Raw genomic sequence first — 19,564 nt, forward strand, 5'->3', positions numbered from 1 at the left:
GAACAACGAATTTAAAATGCCTTTAACTGAATTGAACACTAAGAAGCAATTTAATAGCCTTTTAATTTCATTGACAGCCAGTTAGAAAGTCCATGTACAAAAAACATTGCCTTTACAAGAAATTGAAAATGAGATGTTGTCGTCTGCTAGCAGTCGTATTTTATTAGCTCTACTTCGTAAAAAAGAAGTTATTTGCGTCCTGATCATCATATATTTATCGCTAACGGCATACTGCCTGACATATAATTATCAAGGTATCGGTCCCCCAAAAAAAATTGGCAATACAGACAGTCGAGTCGGCGTTTCCTCCTCCAAGGAACTCCAGCGCAATTATGCTGAATGGGGAAATAAGTTTTGGCTGCAGAAATCTCCTTTAAACTCTCATTAGGTCACCTTAAACAGGCAATCCTAAACTGGTAGCTACGAGGATACGGTTATCTCCGATTCAGAAATTACAAGATCCGCAATGAGAAAAACTGGCCCAAAATTAATTACTGAAAGCTTCACATAACGACTCATATTAAGATTAGATTAAGACTTAATGGTTATTCTGAAATGGAAAATGTACGTTTGGGAACCCTAATTAAGACTTTAGGCACAACAAAAACACCTTGCTAAATTCTTAACCCAAGAAAGTCACAGAAATACACATCACAAGATCAACCGAAACAGCAACCAATGTAAAGGAAAAGGGGACGTCTGGGAACGGTAGTTGAAGGAAGTGATTGTTGTTAAATTTAAAATGCATTTATTCATGAAAGCACAAGCACTATCATTAACACTGTACAGGCGAGCTTAAAGGATAAGGGCAAAGGTTGGAAGTGTGAAAAATGTAAATAAATCTGGAAGTTCATGAAGATTTGAGGGTTTTCCACGGTTGTGGCAGTATCACTTCCACCAAAAGATCTGGAGATGAATGACCGCCTAGAAATAGAAATTTTTCAAAATTAGGCAAAATTTAAAAAAATATATTTAAAAAATGAGTAGCAATCCTAGGTCGTATCAGTTATAAATGTGGAATGACAGTACTTTTACCACGAAAAATCTCCACAGTTAGCTAATAATGGTGTTACAAGAGGTTATGTCACACCAAAAATGTGAGGCTTTGAGGCACGAGAAAAATATCATAATGAAAGGGTGGGGCCAAATTTTCGATTGCAAATATCAAGAGCTAAATTCATCCTTTCAATTCTTAATAGAACCACCATTTACTCTATTCTCATGACTTCCTTTTTTATTACAGATAGTAACCCCTGCCCCTTCTCAGCAAAAAATATCCTGACCACATTACTGTTGTTGCACTTTGTTTACAACTACAACAATTTCTAAACTGCAATGGCAGCAAATCCACAGAAGTAAAAAAAATATGAAATTATTTATATCTCAACATCCGTAGGCGGATCACCGTTAGTCCGTGTATATTATTGTCCGCTAAACAAAATCAATACTTGCATAAAATGAGCATGGATGCAAGTATAACTATCGCTAGGGCGCCATAAATCTTATCCCACCAAATAACAGAAGCTACCATTATAATTTCACTGTCATTAAGTCCTAAAACTAGAGTAGGATGCACATTAACACTTTCACCATGATCATAAAAACATAAATTCACTGCACAACTGTATCTAATAGGAATGAAATAATACAAGTTTTCAATTCGTGGTGGAGCGATATTTTTCCTCCTCTTTCTGTACTGACACAAAATTCTTCACTAAATATCTAAAGCCATCAATTAATTGCAGAGCGAGCTACGAAACCACCTAGGTTATACAATTGTAATTACGTACAATAACACAATTAGTAAAAACTGATTGAACTATGCCTCCACGGCAACATGGCATGATATTATTTCGGTATTATGTGAAAAACATGAACCAATGATTTCCCGCGAAGATAAAAATAAAAATTTCCGTAAATAAATATCGGATGCTTTGCCATATCCTCTTTAAAAACAAGAGAAAGGACATGCATAGAAGAGTAAACAAAGCCGCCATTGCAGATACCGCAGTATTTCCGCTATCTATTTGCACCGCTAATTTATTCTTAGCGAATAACACATATTTTCAACTAAAAAACGAGGTCACTTAGATCTAAAACCACGAAAAAATTACCAAATTAATGATAACAGAGCCATAAAACTAACATCGGTAACCCACCGCATTTTGAGTACTTACCACTGCTTTGAAAAAACTTTTATTTTCAGCTCAGCATTCCTTCCTGGTTTTCCTGTATCTTGTAGAATTATCGGACACATATCAAAAGCGCGATGCACGAACCATCTTCAAATTTAATAGCTTTTCAGCAATATAACACATCTTCCAAGTGATGAGCTTCGCTGGTTCACCATTGAAATGAATGTAACAGCAACGCGATACTGGGCGCGCGACAGGCTCGCAGCGCCACTCTGTAATGAACTAAAAAAATTGAATAACGTGGGAGGATTTTGGGACCAGCCAACCAGCAGCGTAACAGCCGAGTTGGAGGGGGCTGCACACACGCATGAACTACCGCCAACCATGGTCGGAAAACGGTGGTCAGAATCCCAACCACGGTTAACGGGAACTTGCGTTCACACCTCGTTTTGTAACCATGGTCGGGGCTAACCGGCGTAAAAAGGACGTAGTGTGAACGGGGCAAGAGGCGCTATTATATTTCGTAATCTCTCAGAACTAGACAATTTCATTTGCAATACATCTATGGCCTAATTGTCAGATATCATGGAAGTAAACGTGTGTCTGAGATTTTTCGCTAGTTTTTTTTTAGATTTACCAAAATGCAATTATTGTACTGGGTGCTTAACATCACGTGGCGACTCCTAGGTTTTATAGTCCCAACTTCATCGTGGCCGAGAGGCGCTATTATTTTTCGTAATCTCTCAGAACTAGACAATTTCATTTGCAATAAATCTATGGCCTAATTGTCAGATATCATGGAAGTAAACGTGTGTCTGAGATTTTTCGCCAAGTTTTTTTTTTAAGATTTACCAAAATGCAATTATTGTACTAGGTGCTTAACATCACGTGGCGACTCCTAGGTTTTATAGTCCCAACTTCATCGTGGCCGTTGAAACTATCAGAGGCGCTATTATTTTTCGTAATCTCTCAGAACTAGACAATTTCATTTGCAATAAATCTATGGCCTAATTGTCAGATGTCATGGAAGTAAAAGTGTGTCTGAGATTTTTCGCCTAGTTTTTTTTTTAGATTTACCAAAATGCAATTATTGTACTAGGTGCTTAACATCACGTGACGACTCCTAGGTTTTATAGTTCCAACTTCATCGAGTCCGTTGAAACTATCAGAGGCGCTATTATATTTCGTAATCTCTCAGAACTAGACAATTTCATTTGCAATAAATCTATGGCCTAATTGTAAGATATCACGGAAGTAAACGTGTGTCTGAGATTTTTCGCCTAGTTTTTTTTTTAAGATTTACCAAATGCAATTTTTGTACTAGGTGTTTAACATCACGTGACGACTCCTAGGTTTTATAGTTCCAACTTCATCGAGTCCGTTGAAACTATCAGATGCGCTATTATTTTTCGTAATCTCTCAGAACGAGACAATTTCATTTGCAATAAATCTATGGCCTAATTGTCAGATATCATGAAAGTAAACGTGTGTCTGAGATTTTTCGTCTAGTTTTTTTTTAAGATTTACCAAAATGCAATTTTTGTACTAGGTGTTTAACATCACGTGGCGACTCCTAAGTTTTATAGTCCGCATGCCGCGCCTTAATTTTATAAATGTGATAAAAGTCTTTTTCTATGACTAACTATGGAGGTCACAACCAGCACAACCCAAGGTATCAGATTTAATGACGGCTTTTGGTCGCTACTTTCACCATTGCGTGTGCTGAAAATTCATAAGCGACACCTGTTTTCCTTTCCCACTTCATTTTGTTGAAAAAAAAAACATTTATTAACCTATCACGAGAGCCAAAAATATCCCAACTCACACGTTAGACTCTTTTCCTCGTATGAATGCATTAAGGTCCCCCGGAGAATATTTTTGCTTAAATACCCCCGCTATTCGTTTTTCTTCCGTCAGCATAAATTAATAAAACATTTAGCCATAAAGTACATTGAAATGGTAATAACAGAGGACGAATATAAACCGTTTTTAGCGACCTCATTCTTAGACGCATAGTGCTCCTGATTGTTCTATATTTTCCTATATTTATATACCTCCTAGTTTCTCACTATATCCGTATTTTTTATCTTCATATTCTTGCACCAGGACTTGTGGGCTTCTCCTATGTTCTGATAAGTTTTTCTAACGATCCATGCTTCTTATCCGCTGAGTGTCATTACACCAACGAATATTTTCCTTGCTATATTCACATGCTTATTGTCGTTTCAGCTGAAATATTTTTAATTTATATATTATGTGATAAAAGTCTTTTTCTATGACTATAGCAATGCAGGTCACAATAAGCACAACCCAAGTTATCAGATAGGGCCAACGATCTTTTTCTCGTTTTTTCCATGCTTATTTTTTGCTAAAAGGTGAAATATTGCCATTTGTCTAACTCCTTGGTTTTATGTTCCTCATTAAGCTGCTTGCCATGCCTTACCTTAATATGTTATCCGATACAAGTATTTTCCTATGACTAACAATGCAGGTCACAATCAGCATAACCCAATGGATTAAATTGCACGAACACCTCTTTTTCTCGTTTTATTCCCGTAAATATTTCTGATTGAGCTACAATATTGTCATTTGTCTCGTGAAAGCATTTTAGAAACAACCGCAGGCAAATTGCATGTCCATTGCATTTTTCCTGACGATAAATAACGACTTTCTGCTCGAAAAGTCGGCAGCAGAGGAAATTTTAACATGGTGTAATCAAATGAATGCCTCTGTTTTTTCATAAGAGTAGAAAAGGCTATAATCGATGACGTGAGAACGAAAAATAATTAAAACACTGATAATTACATTCATAAAAATATTTAGTTGTTACGAACTAGAGATTTTACGGTAAACGTTTAATATTTTACGTTTTATCTCCGTATGATAACTTTCATTGAACTTCTCGGTGAAAGTAAGCCAATTAATAATATAATAACACAAACTAAGGTAGGAGTTCACCGATTGGGTAGAAAGTTCTCAAAATTTCACTTAAAATCGTTATTTTAGCGTTTAAAAAATAAATCACCGTAGTTGATGAAATATTCTGAGCGAGATCATTACTAAAAACTCTTATTTCTTGATAACTGTCTTGGTAACTGTTTGAGCCTTGTATAGGTTGATTTAAATAGTTATTCCGTATCTTGGATGAAGCATCTATTTCAACGTACAAGTTTGCTTTCTCATACGATTTCATAGATGAGAACACACTAAGTATTCGTTATTGCTAAAATTTTTAGTACTGCTTCCATTTATAAATTGTGATAATAGGTACTTCTCATTGAGAATTGTTCAAAATGAGGGATATTCTCCGCTAAAAATTTTCAATTTTAGGAAATAAATTTTTCAAGATATTCTATCCTCTATGCCATTCTCACATACAAACTTTTCGTGAATTTATTCCATTTCTCGTGCGATTGGTTAGACCCAACGCCCGAAATAAATGCGTATTCTAGCGGCACATAAATCAGAAGGCACAGTTAAATGGAGGGAGAGATATCGACTGGCCGCCAGAAGGAGAGAGAACTGAGTTTGCCGGTAGAGTTATTGGGGTTAATAAATCTTTATATAAATATAAGATATAAAATCCGCCATGCTTGAAAAGAAGTGCGTATGAGCTGAAAATTCTAGCCAAGTAATCAGTAGCTTGGATTAAAAAAGCCTCTTGTGAGATTGAGAAATGCGATATCCTCACCCAAGGGAACATGCTACTGGATACGACAGAGAAAGCTATAATGAAGAAAAACAATAGATTATCTTTTAAGCAATAAATAATCTTTGTGGAGCATTTAGCATTACATTCCAGTGCCCATCCATTACATGCGCCGTTCATGAAGAAATTGGCGCTGGAACCTGGTGAAATTATTGCGATTTTCATCCAAGTTTTTTTAGTTCTAACGAAGAATCGTAGCAAAGACACCATGAAAAACAACGTGTATATAAACTGGTATTTAAAGTTAACTCCAGAAAATAAAGTGGTGCAGCTAAGAAATCACTCAACTATTTCAGGACCTTATGTGTAGTTTGCTGTTGCAGTAATGCTGAAGTATATAAAAATGGAATCCAGTCTACGCTATTTTTTATGAACCCCACGAAGCCGAGAAGCTATTTTTTTCATTAATCATAATTTATATTCAATTATATTTTTATAAATCGACCCTAAAATCGGATTAAAAGAGGACACTAAATCCTGGAGGGAAAAATCCATAGGTAAATGTTTCACATACTTCACTATTCCGTTGCTCAGGACGACGGTAAAATGAGATTACCTTTGAGGGCCCAACTAAACTCATCTGCAATGGTCATATCGATACCTCCACTGCATGAGCGCTCAACAATTGCCTACCGAATCAAATCTGCTCATCTACTAGTCTTAATAATACATGTGTCTAGTCTAGTATTATTAAGGCTAGTGGATGAGCGGATTTAATTCGGTGAGCGATTGTTGAGCGTTTTGGCAGCTGAGGTATCGCTATACCCTCACGGAAAGATTCGGCGCTGCATTAAAATTCGCGTCGTAAGTTCGATTGTGGCGGCGTCAATCGTTCCTGTGGCGACTTTGGAATCACTCTCCACGGGAGTGGGTTACTCCAATGAACCACTTTTTTTCGTTATTCTTAGCACAATTTATCTGTAGCTACGCTTCTTTCACGCAGGGTTTTGTTCCTCAGCCTCTGGCCTCAACATGATCTTCGGGAAGTCCAGCTGGATAAAATTTCGCGGAACAAGAGCGGAGATGAATAGATCACAAAAAGGAAACTAAGTGGGACGGACGGAACCCTTTCCGTGAGTGACGTGGATCAACAAGAGCTTGTGTGCATACGTGTGAGAAATGAGATAGTCGGAGACGGAGAAGGATATCATCATCATCCGGACGAAAGTCATTGCGTGTGCTGAGAAAAGAGAGAAAGAGGAAAAAAGGCGGAGGTTGGACAAACATTTGCGGAGCGATGGATTAATGGCGAAAGGATTCCTCATTGCCGGCGTCGGTTTGAGGGGAGGACAATAAAATAAACACTGGGCAATGGACGGGGACGTCCCCGAGGGCGTCTCTCGCGGTGCGCGCCCCCTATCGATTCTTTTTTGTCCTCTTCGTGACGCTCTCCGTCCACGCGCCCGCGGGATCACGCGAAGGAAAAAAACACACGATGACGACGCCGCGTTATTTCCTGAGCACATGCGGTTCCGCGTAATGGCGGCACTGATGACGCCCTGACGTCAGAACGTTGTAGGAGTGACAGCCCTTGACTTTCCATGGTAAATCACTGTATTTGAGAAGGGTGCTCGGGATATTGCCGTTCGATAAAATACCTTTCGCATTCGTTATGATTTTTAAATCAAATAAGATACCTATCGCAAACTAAAATGAGAGTTTGACAATTTGGATAGTTCAATCCTGGCATTTTTCAGTCAACCTTTTATTTTTATAAATAATTTTCCAGCTTTTTGGCCCGACATGTAACTAACGTGATTTTTCGTCAGTTACGGCATGCATTGGCTGATAACTGGAAAAAAGTAGTTCGGTGGCGGGCCTTAATTTTATTTTTGTCGTATTTTCGTAGGTATAATGAACATAATATCAGTTTTTATCCAAGTAGCACATATATTCTAGCATAAATCAACATTTTTGTTATGATTAAATTATTTTTCCTTAAGAACTTGCACAAAAATATTGGTAATTCAAAATCAATTTCCAGAAAAACGGAAAACCTATTTTTTGTGGCCATTAGTCGATGGGTCGCCACGAGACGAGCGTGTTTAAAAATTTGCATTAAAATCACTTGCGCTTTGTTTTTGTAGCCAACCTCCTTAACCCTCGGAAAACCTAATTAAATACAATTTTCGATATAGCTACGAAGAAAAGTAGTAATCTGTCTGTGTCATTCTTTTGAGAGGTTTTCAGACTGCATTTTGTTCGAAGACTAGGTTGTTTGAATATTACCGAAGAAAGGAATACTTCGAGCACAAGTAAATAAAATGGAAATACAATTCACGAAAAAGGAATTTAGTTTTACCAAGGCAATCATCTCCGTGTAGAAAACCACCGAGAGCATCGCTTCTATATTGAATTTATATGGCAAAAATAGTTATCAATAACAGACAAAATATATTCTATACTTTATAGTGGTGTAACAGCCGTAACAGGTTGAATGTTTTAAAATATATAGTGGAAGTAGCAAAGTGTCCGTTATTGATAATATGGAGCCCTTCCACCACGTATAAGCTTCAAGTTTCGATTTAATGACAAAACTATTGTTGGAAGTATTGCATATTTCTTAAACAGACTTCTCTACATTCTGTTGGTAAACAACAGAAAAAGCGACCAAGTGATGTAAAATTTGGCATTATATAGCCGAAAAAACATAGGTTAGATGTTCCTATTTTCGAAGTCATTTTCGTAGATATTCCGAACCAATGGTCGAATTTGAAAATTCTTTTAATGGTTGGCAAAAAATGATAGGGAATTTAGTCGCAATTCCGGCGTAAATGTTTAAGAATAATAAAGTGATAGATAGATAAAGAATGATAAAGTGAAAGAAGAATAAGAAAGTTTATAAATTACTGGTTGGGAATCATCAACCACCAAAGGAATCACGTGAAAATACCATGAAAATGAGTGGCATTATAGATTACGAAAAATATATTATAATGGACCTCCACGGTATCTATAGCCATAAGTTTCATCATGATCCCACTGTAAAGTTTTCAGAATAGGTGTGTAACCACGTCAAATTTTCAGTAAACGTTTTTAAAGTTTATCTCCAATAATATATGAAATATTAGGTTGTGGTGAATAGAGATGGGGAAACATAATTACGAGAGGATTTCAAAAACCTTGAATTCCCAACCAGCTATGTATCACTGTGAATTGAAAAGGTGCTTGCCTTTTACTTTATTTGTATTTTATTGGCAGGTGTATATTTTTATTTGTAATGATAATAGGAGAAGGAAATAATAAGCCATTAGGCGTTTATATCCATTTCAGTTGTTCTATCCTGTGCCATATACACTGTTATATTTAAGGAGAGCAATTATCGAATTAAATGCTATGGGGATATCGGCGGTAACCCTGGGAACGTTTTGTACGAAGATTATCCGCTGGGGAATACCGGAAAAAGTAATCCGAGGCATTATGAGAATTATTATCATTCGCCATAACTCTTTTAAAGGCACATTGCTATCGCGTTGCACCTGGCCTGTGTCACGAACTTCAGTCCCCAGTTTGGGCACCGTCTTCCAAAGAGGTTAGCTGGAGGGAAGCCCGTGGTGACTGTATTTTATAAGATACTAGCAGGTCACCCGACGTTGCTCGCGAAGGATAGCACCCTTAGAAGTGGGGAACTTGGAACTTACCGCAACAAAAACGTTTGTACCAAGAGGATTAATAGGTAAGTGTAGAACAATTTGAGTTATGTTTTCCCTTCGATCGTGCCAAGAGGTGTGCCTACTCGGCAGGATATCCACCCACAGATGTTGTATGAGGTGACGTAACGAACGGTCATGAGAAAAACGACGCAGAAGATTCATCGGACACAACCAGAAGTAAAACTATGGGCTATAGGAGCATGAAATGCACCTATTTACTAACTTTGGTTGCAATATGTGCAGCCGTATGGAAATGCATGGCGGACAGACAAACAGATGTCCTCTTTTATATATCACTGCCATCGAGGAGACAGAAGGTATGGATCGAGGGAGTACTTAGCGGGGAGGGGATGTTGAAAATATTGTTAGAGGATAGGATGTTGGGTAAACGAGGGAGAGGAAGGAGGAGAATGAGACTTTTTAGTTTCAATGAAAGGGAGTCGGCCTTATTGTGAATTTAACAGGGAAGAACATGAAGGAAGGGGATGCTGCCAGAATGGTTCTTAATACTCCATTAAAACCTACCTTATAGGAATGATACTTTTAAAAAATCACTGCCAAAATTTCCTTTTAGTATTATATGCATTTAGTTTGGGGAGAGATGTAGCTTTGATAGGCTGATGGCTGGGCTTCTGACTGAAGAGTCCTGAGCTATAGTTCCGGGTGAAGCCTTTGCATAACAATACCAAAATCTTTGAGGGATGAGATAGCCCAGAGATGGGAATCGGCTCTCCGGCCTGAAATATGTGTTGCATACAAGCATGTGGCTTTATCAGGGGTGCCTTCCACCCTCACATATCCAAACCAGCCTTTGGGTTGAAACTCTTGAGTGAGTGAGCTTCAGGTTATCAAGTTTTAGCCATTAATGACAAGAATCTTTTTTGGTCATCATGGGCGTTCTCCATGTTTCCTATTATCTTAAAATAGAAAACAAAGCTAGAAATATAATATCGTTACTCTTTTGCTAATTGAAATCGTATCATTTCAGCCTCCGCATAATTTAATGAATCGTTGTGTACATTTTCTTACGATGTTCTTGATTGTTTTGGAAGTGATCCGCTCCACTTTATTGTATGTTCCATGATGAAATATGCCACTGTGCTCATTTTTTAATGTGCAATTCATGGCTCTATTACTTTTTTATTACTTAGATTTTAAAACCACCAGATCTTCAATGTGGCTTGACCTGATCACACTATAGCAATGAATACTGTTACTGTAAGTTCTTACCCCCAATCTTTTTTTAATTTCGTATTCATTGATATAGATCTCTCTGAAAATAGGCTAAACCATAATGAAATGAGGAGGCAATGAGGGGCTTCCTTTGCTGCTCCTTAAAAAGTACAAAAATCGTGATTCATGTGGTCTAGTTTGCACAAGCATAAACGTTTTCACCCAAGTTTACAGCCCTAACGCATTTCTTGTATGTATTACAAGTCTATTAATAATTTCCATCAGATTCGCAATGACCACTGTTTATCTTGTAGGTTTTTAATACCCTCTAAGCGAGGAGCCCCAAAAAGAAGTGAACTGCCCTTTTCCCCCGAAACGATGACCTTAAACCGTCTCTCAGTGGCTTTATTGATTTGCTTTTCATATTAACTTTTCCGATCGGTGCCCGTAGCTCATAAATAAAATGGCATTGGTAAAATTATTTGTGGTCGGAGGTGAAAATACGGAAACTGATTTCATCTGGAGAAAATTTATTCTGGTTTAATGGAAAGGAGAGATAGAAATTTTTCCACAAATTTATTTGAGAATGATTTGATATTCGACGCGTTTCGACCTTACAGGTCATTTTCAAGTACAAGGTCACAGTTTGTACTTAGACGGTTGAAACGTGTCGTACATTATCAAATAAATTTATGAAAAAATTGCCATAACTCTTTTTCACTCAATCAGGATGTCATTCTACTATATATCGCCTGCCATAGTTACATTTAAATTTTTTATTGGTTTTATTACTAGTGCAGAAAAATATCCTTCTCCCGTACTCGATTTCCAAGTGATAAATTTTTCCCACGCTAATTTCCTCCGATTCTGATCGTCGGTCTTTTGGTAAAGAATAACGCAAAGCAAGTTCCAACACTCTGTTTTTGCTATGTCGTATGAGTTGCTATGTTACTTTCTTACATTTTTTTATATTTAGTCCGCAAACTAATTAAAATTGAAAGGAAAGCGGATTGAATAATCAAAAGAGCGTGTCAAACAGCTTTTACGTGAATTAGAAAGGGAATCATCCGAGATTCGGGGGCCACGTGCTAGGTTTAGACCGATTGAGCAATTAAGTACAAATTCCTTTCATTATAACGCGGATAACATCATCTTCGAACATAGCTATATTTCCAAGTTCAACAGTTACAAAAAAAGCAGTTACGAGGAGTATCCAGCCAAAATCTATCTATCTTTACCGGCCTCGGTGGCGGCTGGGTAAAGTCCTCGCCTGCCAGACAGGAAGTCGCGGGTTCGGGTCCCACCTGGGTAAGTTATCCCTATCCTGGACATAGTTGTCTGTGTACTTTAAACTGTTAGCATGTAATTAACCCCGATGTAAAAGGCCTATATAGAACTGTTATCGGTGGTATGGAAATAAATAATAAAAAGGATAGGTACAGTTATTTTTAATATCCCCCGAACATTAATTTACTTTAATAAACGCAAGGTCTAACCTAGGCACTCAAATCTATCACGACGTGTGCCTAAAGTTATTGTATTCTCATAAATATTATTTTATGGTGTCGTAACACCTCCCGCCACACCCCTTTTGAGGCGGCTTCAGAAGTAGTATATGGATGTAGTGCTTTTTATGAGAGACAAGCGGTAAGAAAAGAAAATGAGCTTGAAATAAGGCGTATAATTTAACCAAAGTATGTGGAATTTTGGTCGATTCCATGTGGTTTATTGCGATTTTAATCCTCGATCATAGAGTATCAAGCCCACATCGTGAATAAATAAAGTCGATTTTTATTTTTAAAACCCCTTTCGTGACTAAGGCTTAGCCCTTGGTAAATTTACTGGAGTTGAGGGTCACTTTCTAAGAGTCGTTTCCGTGGCCCGGAAAATCGCTTTAAAAATACCGTGAATTTATTGCAGGACTGTTGATGAAAATCGCCCCGCAATCATAAGAGCAACTAGAGTAGTTGTTAAAATCGCAATCGTAGTTGTTGAGGTATCTAGTTGAAAATCGCTCTTACAGACATAAAAGGCTATTCGGGCATCCAGCCAGGTTATCTCTCTCCATTCGGCCGACCTTTCGGAACCCGAGTCGCATTCCTTCATCAGGGTTGATGTTGGAGCGCGACTCGAGTTCTGATGCGTGAAGAGAGAAAGCCTTGCTAGAAGCCCAAATAGCCTTTCTTTTTACTATATTCCCCGCGAAAGTATATGATCTTACTTCAGCTCAATCAGACATCGTAATACTTTTGAATCTGATGCCGCGGTTATGAATTTAGTCGGCTGTGATTGACTCCAGAAAAATCGGTAAAAGTCCTCCAAGGCAATCCAAGATACACATACTTTGGGCAGAAAATGAGGGACAGAAGAAAGAAGAACTTCAGGAACTACCTTGGGAAAGGGATAAATGGATGGATGGAATATACCAATTTTAGGATCGTATTATTATGAATGAATGAAGGGCTCCAGTTAATCCTTTGCTTTGACTTGATAAATGATATCTTCGATCATGAACCAACCACAAGTCTTACAAGAATCTGGTGGACTCGACTAAAATCAACCCTTTCCCGGAACCTGCTTACAAGGTAGTAGGTATGGTATTTGGAGGAGGCGACCGACAGCTGAGGTCATTTGAGCCATGAGAGAAGGGTATGGAAGGGTGGAGAGAAACCCGGCGTCCTTATTAGCTTGCCAATAACGGAAGGCGACAAGAGGACCACGGCTTAACGTCCCATCCGACGGACGGAATGTTACGCTTGAAATGTCCTTCACACACCATTCAAGCAGGGATCGGGCAGCCTCTGAAAATCCTCTGCCATCGCCGGGATTTGAACCCGAGCCCACAGGGTGGGAATCCAACACTCAAGCCACCATACCAACCTGATTCATACAGGAAAGTAATTCTATGAATGAATGAATGAATGACTCCAGTTTATCCCTAGGTTTGATTTTATATATCATCGATCATGAACCGACCTTAAGTCGTACAAGAATCTAGTAGACTTGACTGAGATTAACCCCTTTCCGAAACCTCCTAACCATTTTTGTGGCGTGCGCGTTTAGTGCCTTCTAGCCTTAGTTCCTATGTGTCTCCTTGCCGCTTCTCCATCAGTCACAATGCTTACGTCCTTTCGCATTCCATTTGCTGCTTTTTTTTATTTCCTTCTGCCTGAGGCCCTGATCTCGTCACTGCTGAGGCGCCACTGTACACATAACCTTTCACTCCTAGCATCACTATTTTCCCACGCCTGAGCGGCGTCGATTTTTTAGGCGATGACATCGTGATTCTCGCTTAAATATCTGTTTTCTGTCTTGATATTAAATAATTTAAATATTTTGCTGATATATTCAGGAGGGGTGATAGAATTCAATTTATAATCATTATAAAATAATAACTTACGATTTGGTTTATGTACCTCCGAGACTCCGCGTAAAAGTATGGAAAAACTTGTAATCACGTTTCTTTGTACGTACTCCACTCAAAACGTTTCCAATATAACCCTCATACAATACTATGAAGAATAAAAATCACAGTTTAAATCAGTCTACAAGGTTGGCAGCAGACCTTAAAGAAAACCTCGTTGTAGGTCAAATAATTTTAGCAATAATTATAAATTCGAAGGAAAGTCATAAATATTGCGAAATATCCCAGGAAAATTCTTGTATTCTTATCACTGCACACCCTGATCATATACAGTCTCTATCAAAGTTTTGAAATAAGTGCTTTATTTGTCTTCTCGATATTGTGTTTAACCTATTTACCTAGCTTTAATATAGCTCTGTGATAAATGATGAAGCTTATTCTTGCCGCATAGAATCACAGCTGTTCACATAAATATTTTTACCACTCAATAAGTTTTCAACAGTCTTTGCAATTTCACTTTCTGTTTATCTATCCACTCATGCCCAGCATTACGACCTAAAGCTCGAGGGAGCCAATATTTGAGGCCGGTATTACTTTCTTATCGCCGTAAACACTGTGTGGTTTGATGTGGATAGAAGGTATTCGTAGATTGGAATCTCTACCAGACTTTATTGTGCGCTAATGTTATCTACTTTCAGTATTGCTTCAATGCTGAGTCAAATCACAGCGATTCCATGAACAATTATAGACTCGACATATTTTATCCCATGAACGTAACGTCATGTTTTGCCCATTATCCTTATTTATCCTGAAATCCAATGCCTAAACTACACGATTATTTTTCACGTGCAAGACCAGCTTTCATTTCAATTATGATTTTTAATGACAGGGAAAATGACTGCTCAAACCATCATTTTCTATATTAATCGGTCATATGAAGCGTCCTTTGTTTTTAATACGATCGCTATAAGTGACGTTACGGCAAAATTAGCAGTGTCAGAACGAATTTTCTTTAACTTTATTTAGAAGTGAAATATTACCCTGGATGTTTTTAATACAAGTTATTATTTACATTTTATCACAATTTTTTTGTTTTGGCTGCGAATGTATATGTTAGATATTTTGTGGCAACAAAATTGATAAAAAATGTTATTTGACTATTATGGTATTTGTTAACCAGAGCAGGAACGGCGTTCCGGCGCGTTCGAGCACTATGACACCATTGATCGTTATCAAAAATCTCGTTGGTGTCGCCACAATATCCGTTTGGTCTCGTTCGCTGATTTTATGCTGCTGTATTTAACGTAATAACGTCTTCAATAATATGTAGACATCCTCGTGTCCCGTTTTATTGACGGGCCAAGTTGGTGAAAACTTGGAAGGTTGACAAGGCAAGGCAAGGTTGATGAGGCAAGCTTCATCATTAGCTTTTACACCACCAACAGCCGACGAGGACGGACGCGGATTCGACCGGGTTAGCGAAACGGCAGTCAAACTACTGGGGCAAAACTCCAAGCGGATGGATTGCACTGAGGAAATTCACGTCCACGTGCACGTTGGATCGTCGGAGTGTTTTCTTTCGGGCTCCGTGGCGAGGTTTTCCTCTCTTTGTATTCATATTTGGACCCACGGTGAAGAATGTAACTTGATCTTGAACGTGAAAAACGATCTTGTGATTCTAGCTTAAAGGGTGTTAAACATTACCGTCGGTAATATTACCGTCACTAGCCAAGGTAACATTAAAAAAGGAATTCAAAATCTTGAAGAGGTGAAAGAGTTATATTAACTAGGAATCCGAAGATGGAAGAAGCAAGAAAGAAATAGTAAGTTGAATAGCGCAGGCAAAGAGGGCATTCTACAAAAATAAGAACCTCTGTTACGGCTGAGAATACAAACAAAGAACTAAGGAAACATTCATCAGATGCTGCATATGGAATATGTTTCTCTATGGCAGCGAGGCTTGGACTTTGACAGCAGCAGAGAAGTCAAGAGAGGGGCCATTCGAAATGTGGTGTTACCGAAGAATGATGAAGACAAAATGAATCGAGCGCGTATGTAACGAGGAAGTGCTAAGAAGAGTCGTAGAAAAGAGAATTCCTCTAAAAACCTTAAGTATAAACCGGACAATTTTGTTGGCCACATTCTGAGGCATGATGGCCTGAATCGTTGAAGGACAGGTGTAAGGGAAGAAGGGTAACGGACGGCCCTGAATGAGTTACATTGGACGGGCTTTAAGGGATTTAAAAGAGAATAAATATTTCACTATGAAAGGGCCAGCGAATATTAGATCGGAATCGGGATTTGCGTCAAACCAACCTTAGGATTTATGACTTATGACTATGATGACTAACCAAGGTGTAGAAATCCATTTTACTTGACGTTCAGTCTGACATGTGTGATCTGCATTCTCTCTTCGTGCGGTGGCGTATCTATGTATTTACATCTTCGTAATACCCTGCGAGTCACCTCTAAGGTGATTTGCAAGGGGTGATCAATCATCAACATGCAGCATGCAAGAGGACCGCCACATGAACACCGCACGGTCATTGAAATATTACGAATAATAGCAAAATACACGCGCATATTCATGAAAAGAACATGTTTCTTGCATGCATGCATATGATCTATAAGTTTGAATGTTTTTGGCTTCACATACGAATTTGTTTTTGTTTCCAATCGAGCAGTCACGGCGAAACTTCTTCAATAAAATACTTCGCAGCGTAATTATTTTGTTTATTTTCTTCCACAGGGTGTGATTGCGTTGTGGTGGCGATGGGCGTGCTGAGGGAGGATCGCTGGGCGATGAGACGGAGGTGAGGCGCCACATCAGACGAGAGAGCGCGCCCTGGCGGCCAGCCATGTACCCGGAGGCGTGGACCGCCACCAGCCCCCTCCCCTCCACCCCCACCGCCCCCCCTAACCACCACCTCGTCTCCATGGTCACGAACAAATGCAACGACACCATCAGCCCCGAGGCGTAAGTTTTGTCGATAATTTTTGTACGTATACGTAATTAGAGACTCGTAATTCCAAAGGGTGGAAGTGCCATTTTACTTTTTCTTTTGTTTGTAACTTCATCTGTTTGTTATCCGGATATTTACACTGGAATTAGTCCATATATAACCTGGGAATCGGGTTGGTGTGGTGGCCAGAGTGCTGGATTCCCACTCAGTCGATCCCGGTTCAATTCACGGCGGTGGCAGAGATTTTTCAGTGGCTGTACGGTCCCTGCTTGAGTCCCTCGTGGAGAGCGCTTCCTCCGTCCTTCGGATGGGACGGTTTGCTCATTTATCCTCATGGGCGTACCCCCAAAGAGGCAGGAAAGGGCAGCTGCCCCCCCCCCCCCCTAGAAGCAAAAATTGCGAATTTCTGTAAGGAAAATAATATTTTTTCGAGCAATTAATTTTTAAAACTAGTAAAGAGCTGTTACATTTTCCTTAAAATATTGATTTCATTCACCTTTTCCATGCTCAAAATCTTACCTACAACTTGAACAACCATGGCTTGCCCCCCCCCCCCAGTTTTGATCCTGGGTACGCCCTTGTTTCTCCTCCTCAATTCAAGGACACTTAATGTTTAAATCATTTTTATTTTGCCAAGGTTGTCTAATTCGTTCAGTTTTTCAAGCGATTATGTTGTCATTATGTTTGGAGTGGAGCATTTGCATGGCATTGAAATTTTATCTATTTTTTTCAGGTCGAAATACCATTTCTATGGCTGGGCCTTTGTGGTACCGATGGCCTTCGTGCTCATCGTGGCTATGCTGGTGACCGTCTTCGGGAACATCCTGGTCATTCTAACAATATGTGAGTTGAAATTTTAGTTTATTTTGCGAATTTGGTTTGTAATCATCCAAGCTGTCCGTGTTCAAAATTTTCATAAATGTCTTCTTTATTTTGATTACATTTATCTTGCTATTTCTCGTCCCTAAAAGTTAAGTTTTTTCATATTGAATATGTGAAACGTAGGCTCTTCTATAATTAGAACCTTTAAAAACGAGTCTCATTATGACTATAACGTTATATATGAACCAATAACCACAAATAATATCCACCTCCATCTGTCTTATTCATATGGTATACCTATCAAGCTCTTTTGTTTTAGTTTATTTGCCATTCTGCCTTTTTCCATTATATATGAGCCATCACCTTTCCTTACGTAATTTTAATGTCATCCCCTTTCTTCATTATATTATCTTTCCCTCACTCTCACATTAAAATAAATTTTTCTGTTTGCGTGATGAAGTCACATGACAACAAGAATGGTATCTACTGCTTAGTATCACAGTTATGTAGTCAAAAAACAATTCGGATGATCTGTATAAGTATACAAGTAGACCATTATTATCTGCATTCCTGCGCGTAATCGTTTGTTGACTTGTGTCACAATAGTCGGCGATACACATAGAATGGAACACGAAAACCGCTACACAAGTCGACTTATGTCGACGTGTGTCGATGAATGGAAAGCACCCAATGTGACTTGGGTTTATTGTTTGCAGGGCGTCACCACGGCATGAGGACTCGCACCAACCTCTTCCTGGCGAACTTGGCGCTGGCGGACATTTTGGTGGGCGTGCTGGACATGCCCTTCTCGGCGGTGACTCTCATCCAAGGCGACTGGGAGTTCGGCTCTGGCCTCTGCCAGCTCAACGCCTTCACCAACGGACTCGGCCTCATGACTTCCACCCACACCCTTATGCTCATCAGGTATTCATTACATATAAGGTCGGATACAGAAGTTGTTTCCGGGGGAGGGGGCACAAGACCGGCAACGGTCTTCTTATATTTGAGATTAAAAACAACGTACAACAATAGCTATACGAAATATTCTTTTTTCCTTAACCCAGGGGTCTCCAAAATACGGCCCGCGCACTCGTTTCAAGTAGCGCGCGATTCTCGCCCGTTTAACTCTGTGAGACGCCGCTAGGAGAATTGCAGCGCTGTACTGCACGTCAAAGTCACCTTCAACTGTTCGTAAATGAGAAATACGCCACCGGATACTTCAGTAGACGTTAGTAACGAATACTTCAGTCACCGGCAAATTTGCAATCCGGCCCGCGGGGCGATTCGGAACTTGGAATGTGGCCCTCGTGGCCTAGTAAATTGGAAACCCCTGCATTGACCCCTTCCACTTCGATTAATTTTCTGAATATCGTGCTTCTATTCTCTATTTATTTATTTTTCTGTGGTTCTTTTTCGAATGGTAGGTAATGAAATTATATTTTGTAATTTGTAAGTAATCAACGTAGAACCGTGATATAATATGTGATCATTAAACATGGAGAACACAGCTATCGCTACTCGAATAAAATCATTTTAATCCTTCCAATGCATCATGTTACATAAAATATGAATTATTTATGCATACTATGTATGTTCTGACGTTTTTAAACTTTCAAAATAATTATATTGTTCCTCTAAATAGCGCTAACATTATGAAAATCCGATGACGAGATACGCTCGTCATTGCGCGGTTTGGCGTCGAAAGTTCACGACGAGCTAGACTCGTCATTACAGCGGAAGGGGTT

At 39.0% G+C, this 19,564-nt stretch overlaps 1 protein-coding gene across 5 annotated transcripts in view; it reads left to right on the plus strand.

Moving 5' to 3' along the window:
- LOC124163635 (trace amine-associated receptor 6-like) overlaps positions 1-19,564 on the plus strand; it is a 150,630-nt gene that overhangs the window by 98,504 nt on the left and 32,562 nt on the right. For all 5 annotated transcript variants that reach the window (XM_046540674.1, XM_046540675.1, XM_046540676.1 and 2 more), the window contains exons 3-5: positions 16,784-17,011; positions 17,731-17,840; positions 18,536-18,743. In XM_046540674.1, the coding sequence (XP_046396630.1) occupies positions 16,893-17,011; positions 17,731-17,840; positions 18,536-18,743 (437 nt within the window). In that variant the 5' untranslated portion in view covers positions 16,784-16,892. The remainder of the gene's footprint in view (positions 1-16,783; positions 17,012-17,730; positions 17,841-18,535; positions 18,744-19,564) is intronic.

This window comes from Ischnura elegans, chromosome 8 (genome assembly GCF_921293095.1).
Source record: "Ischnura elegans chromosome 8, ioIscEleg1.1, whole genome shotgun sequence".
Taxonomy (NCBI): domain Eukaryota; kingdom Metazoa; phylum Arthropoda; class Insecta; order Odonata; family Coenagrionidae; genus Ischnura; species Ischnura elegans.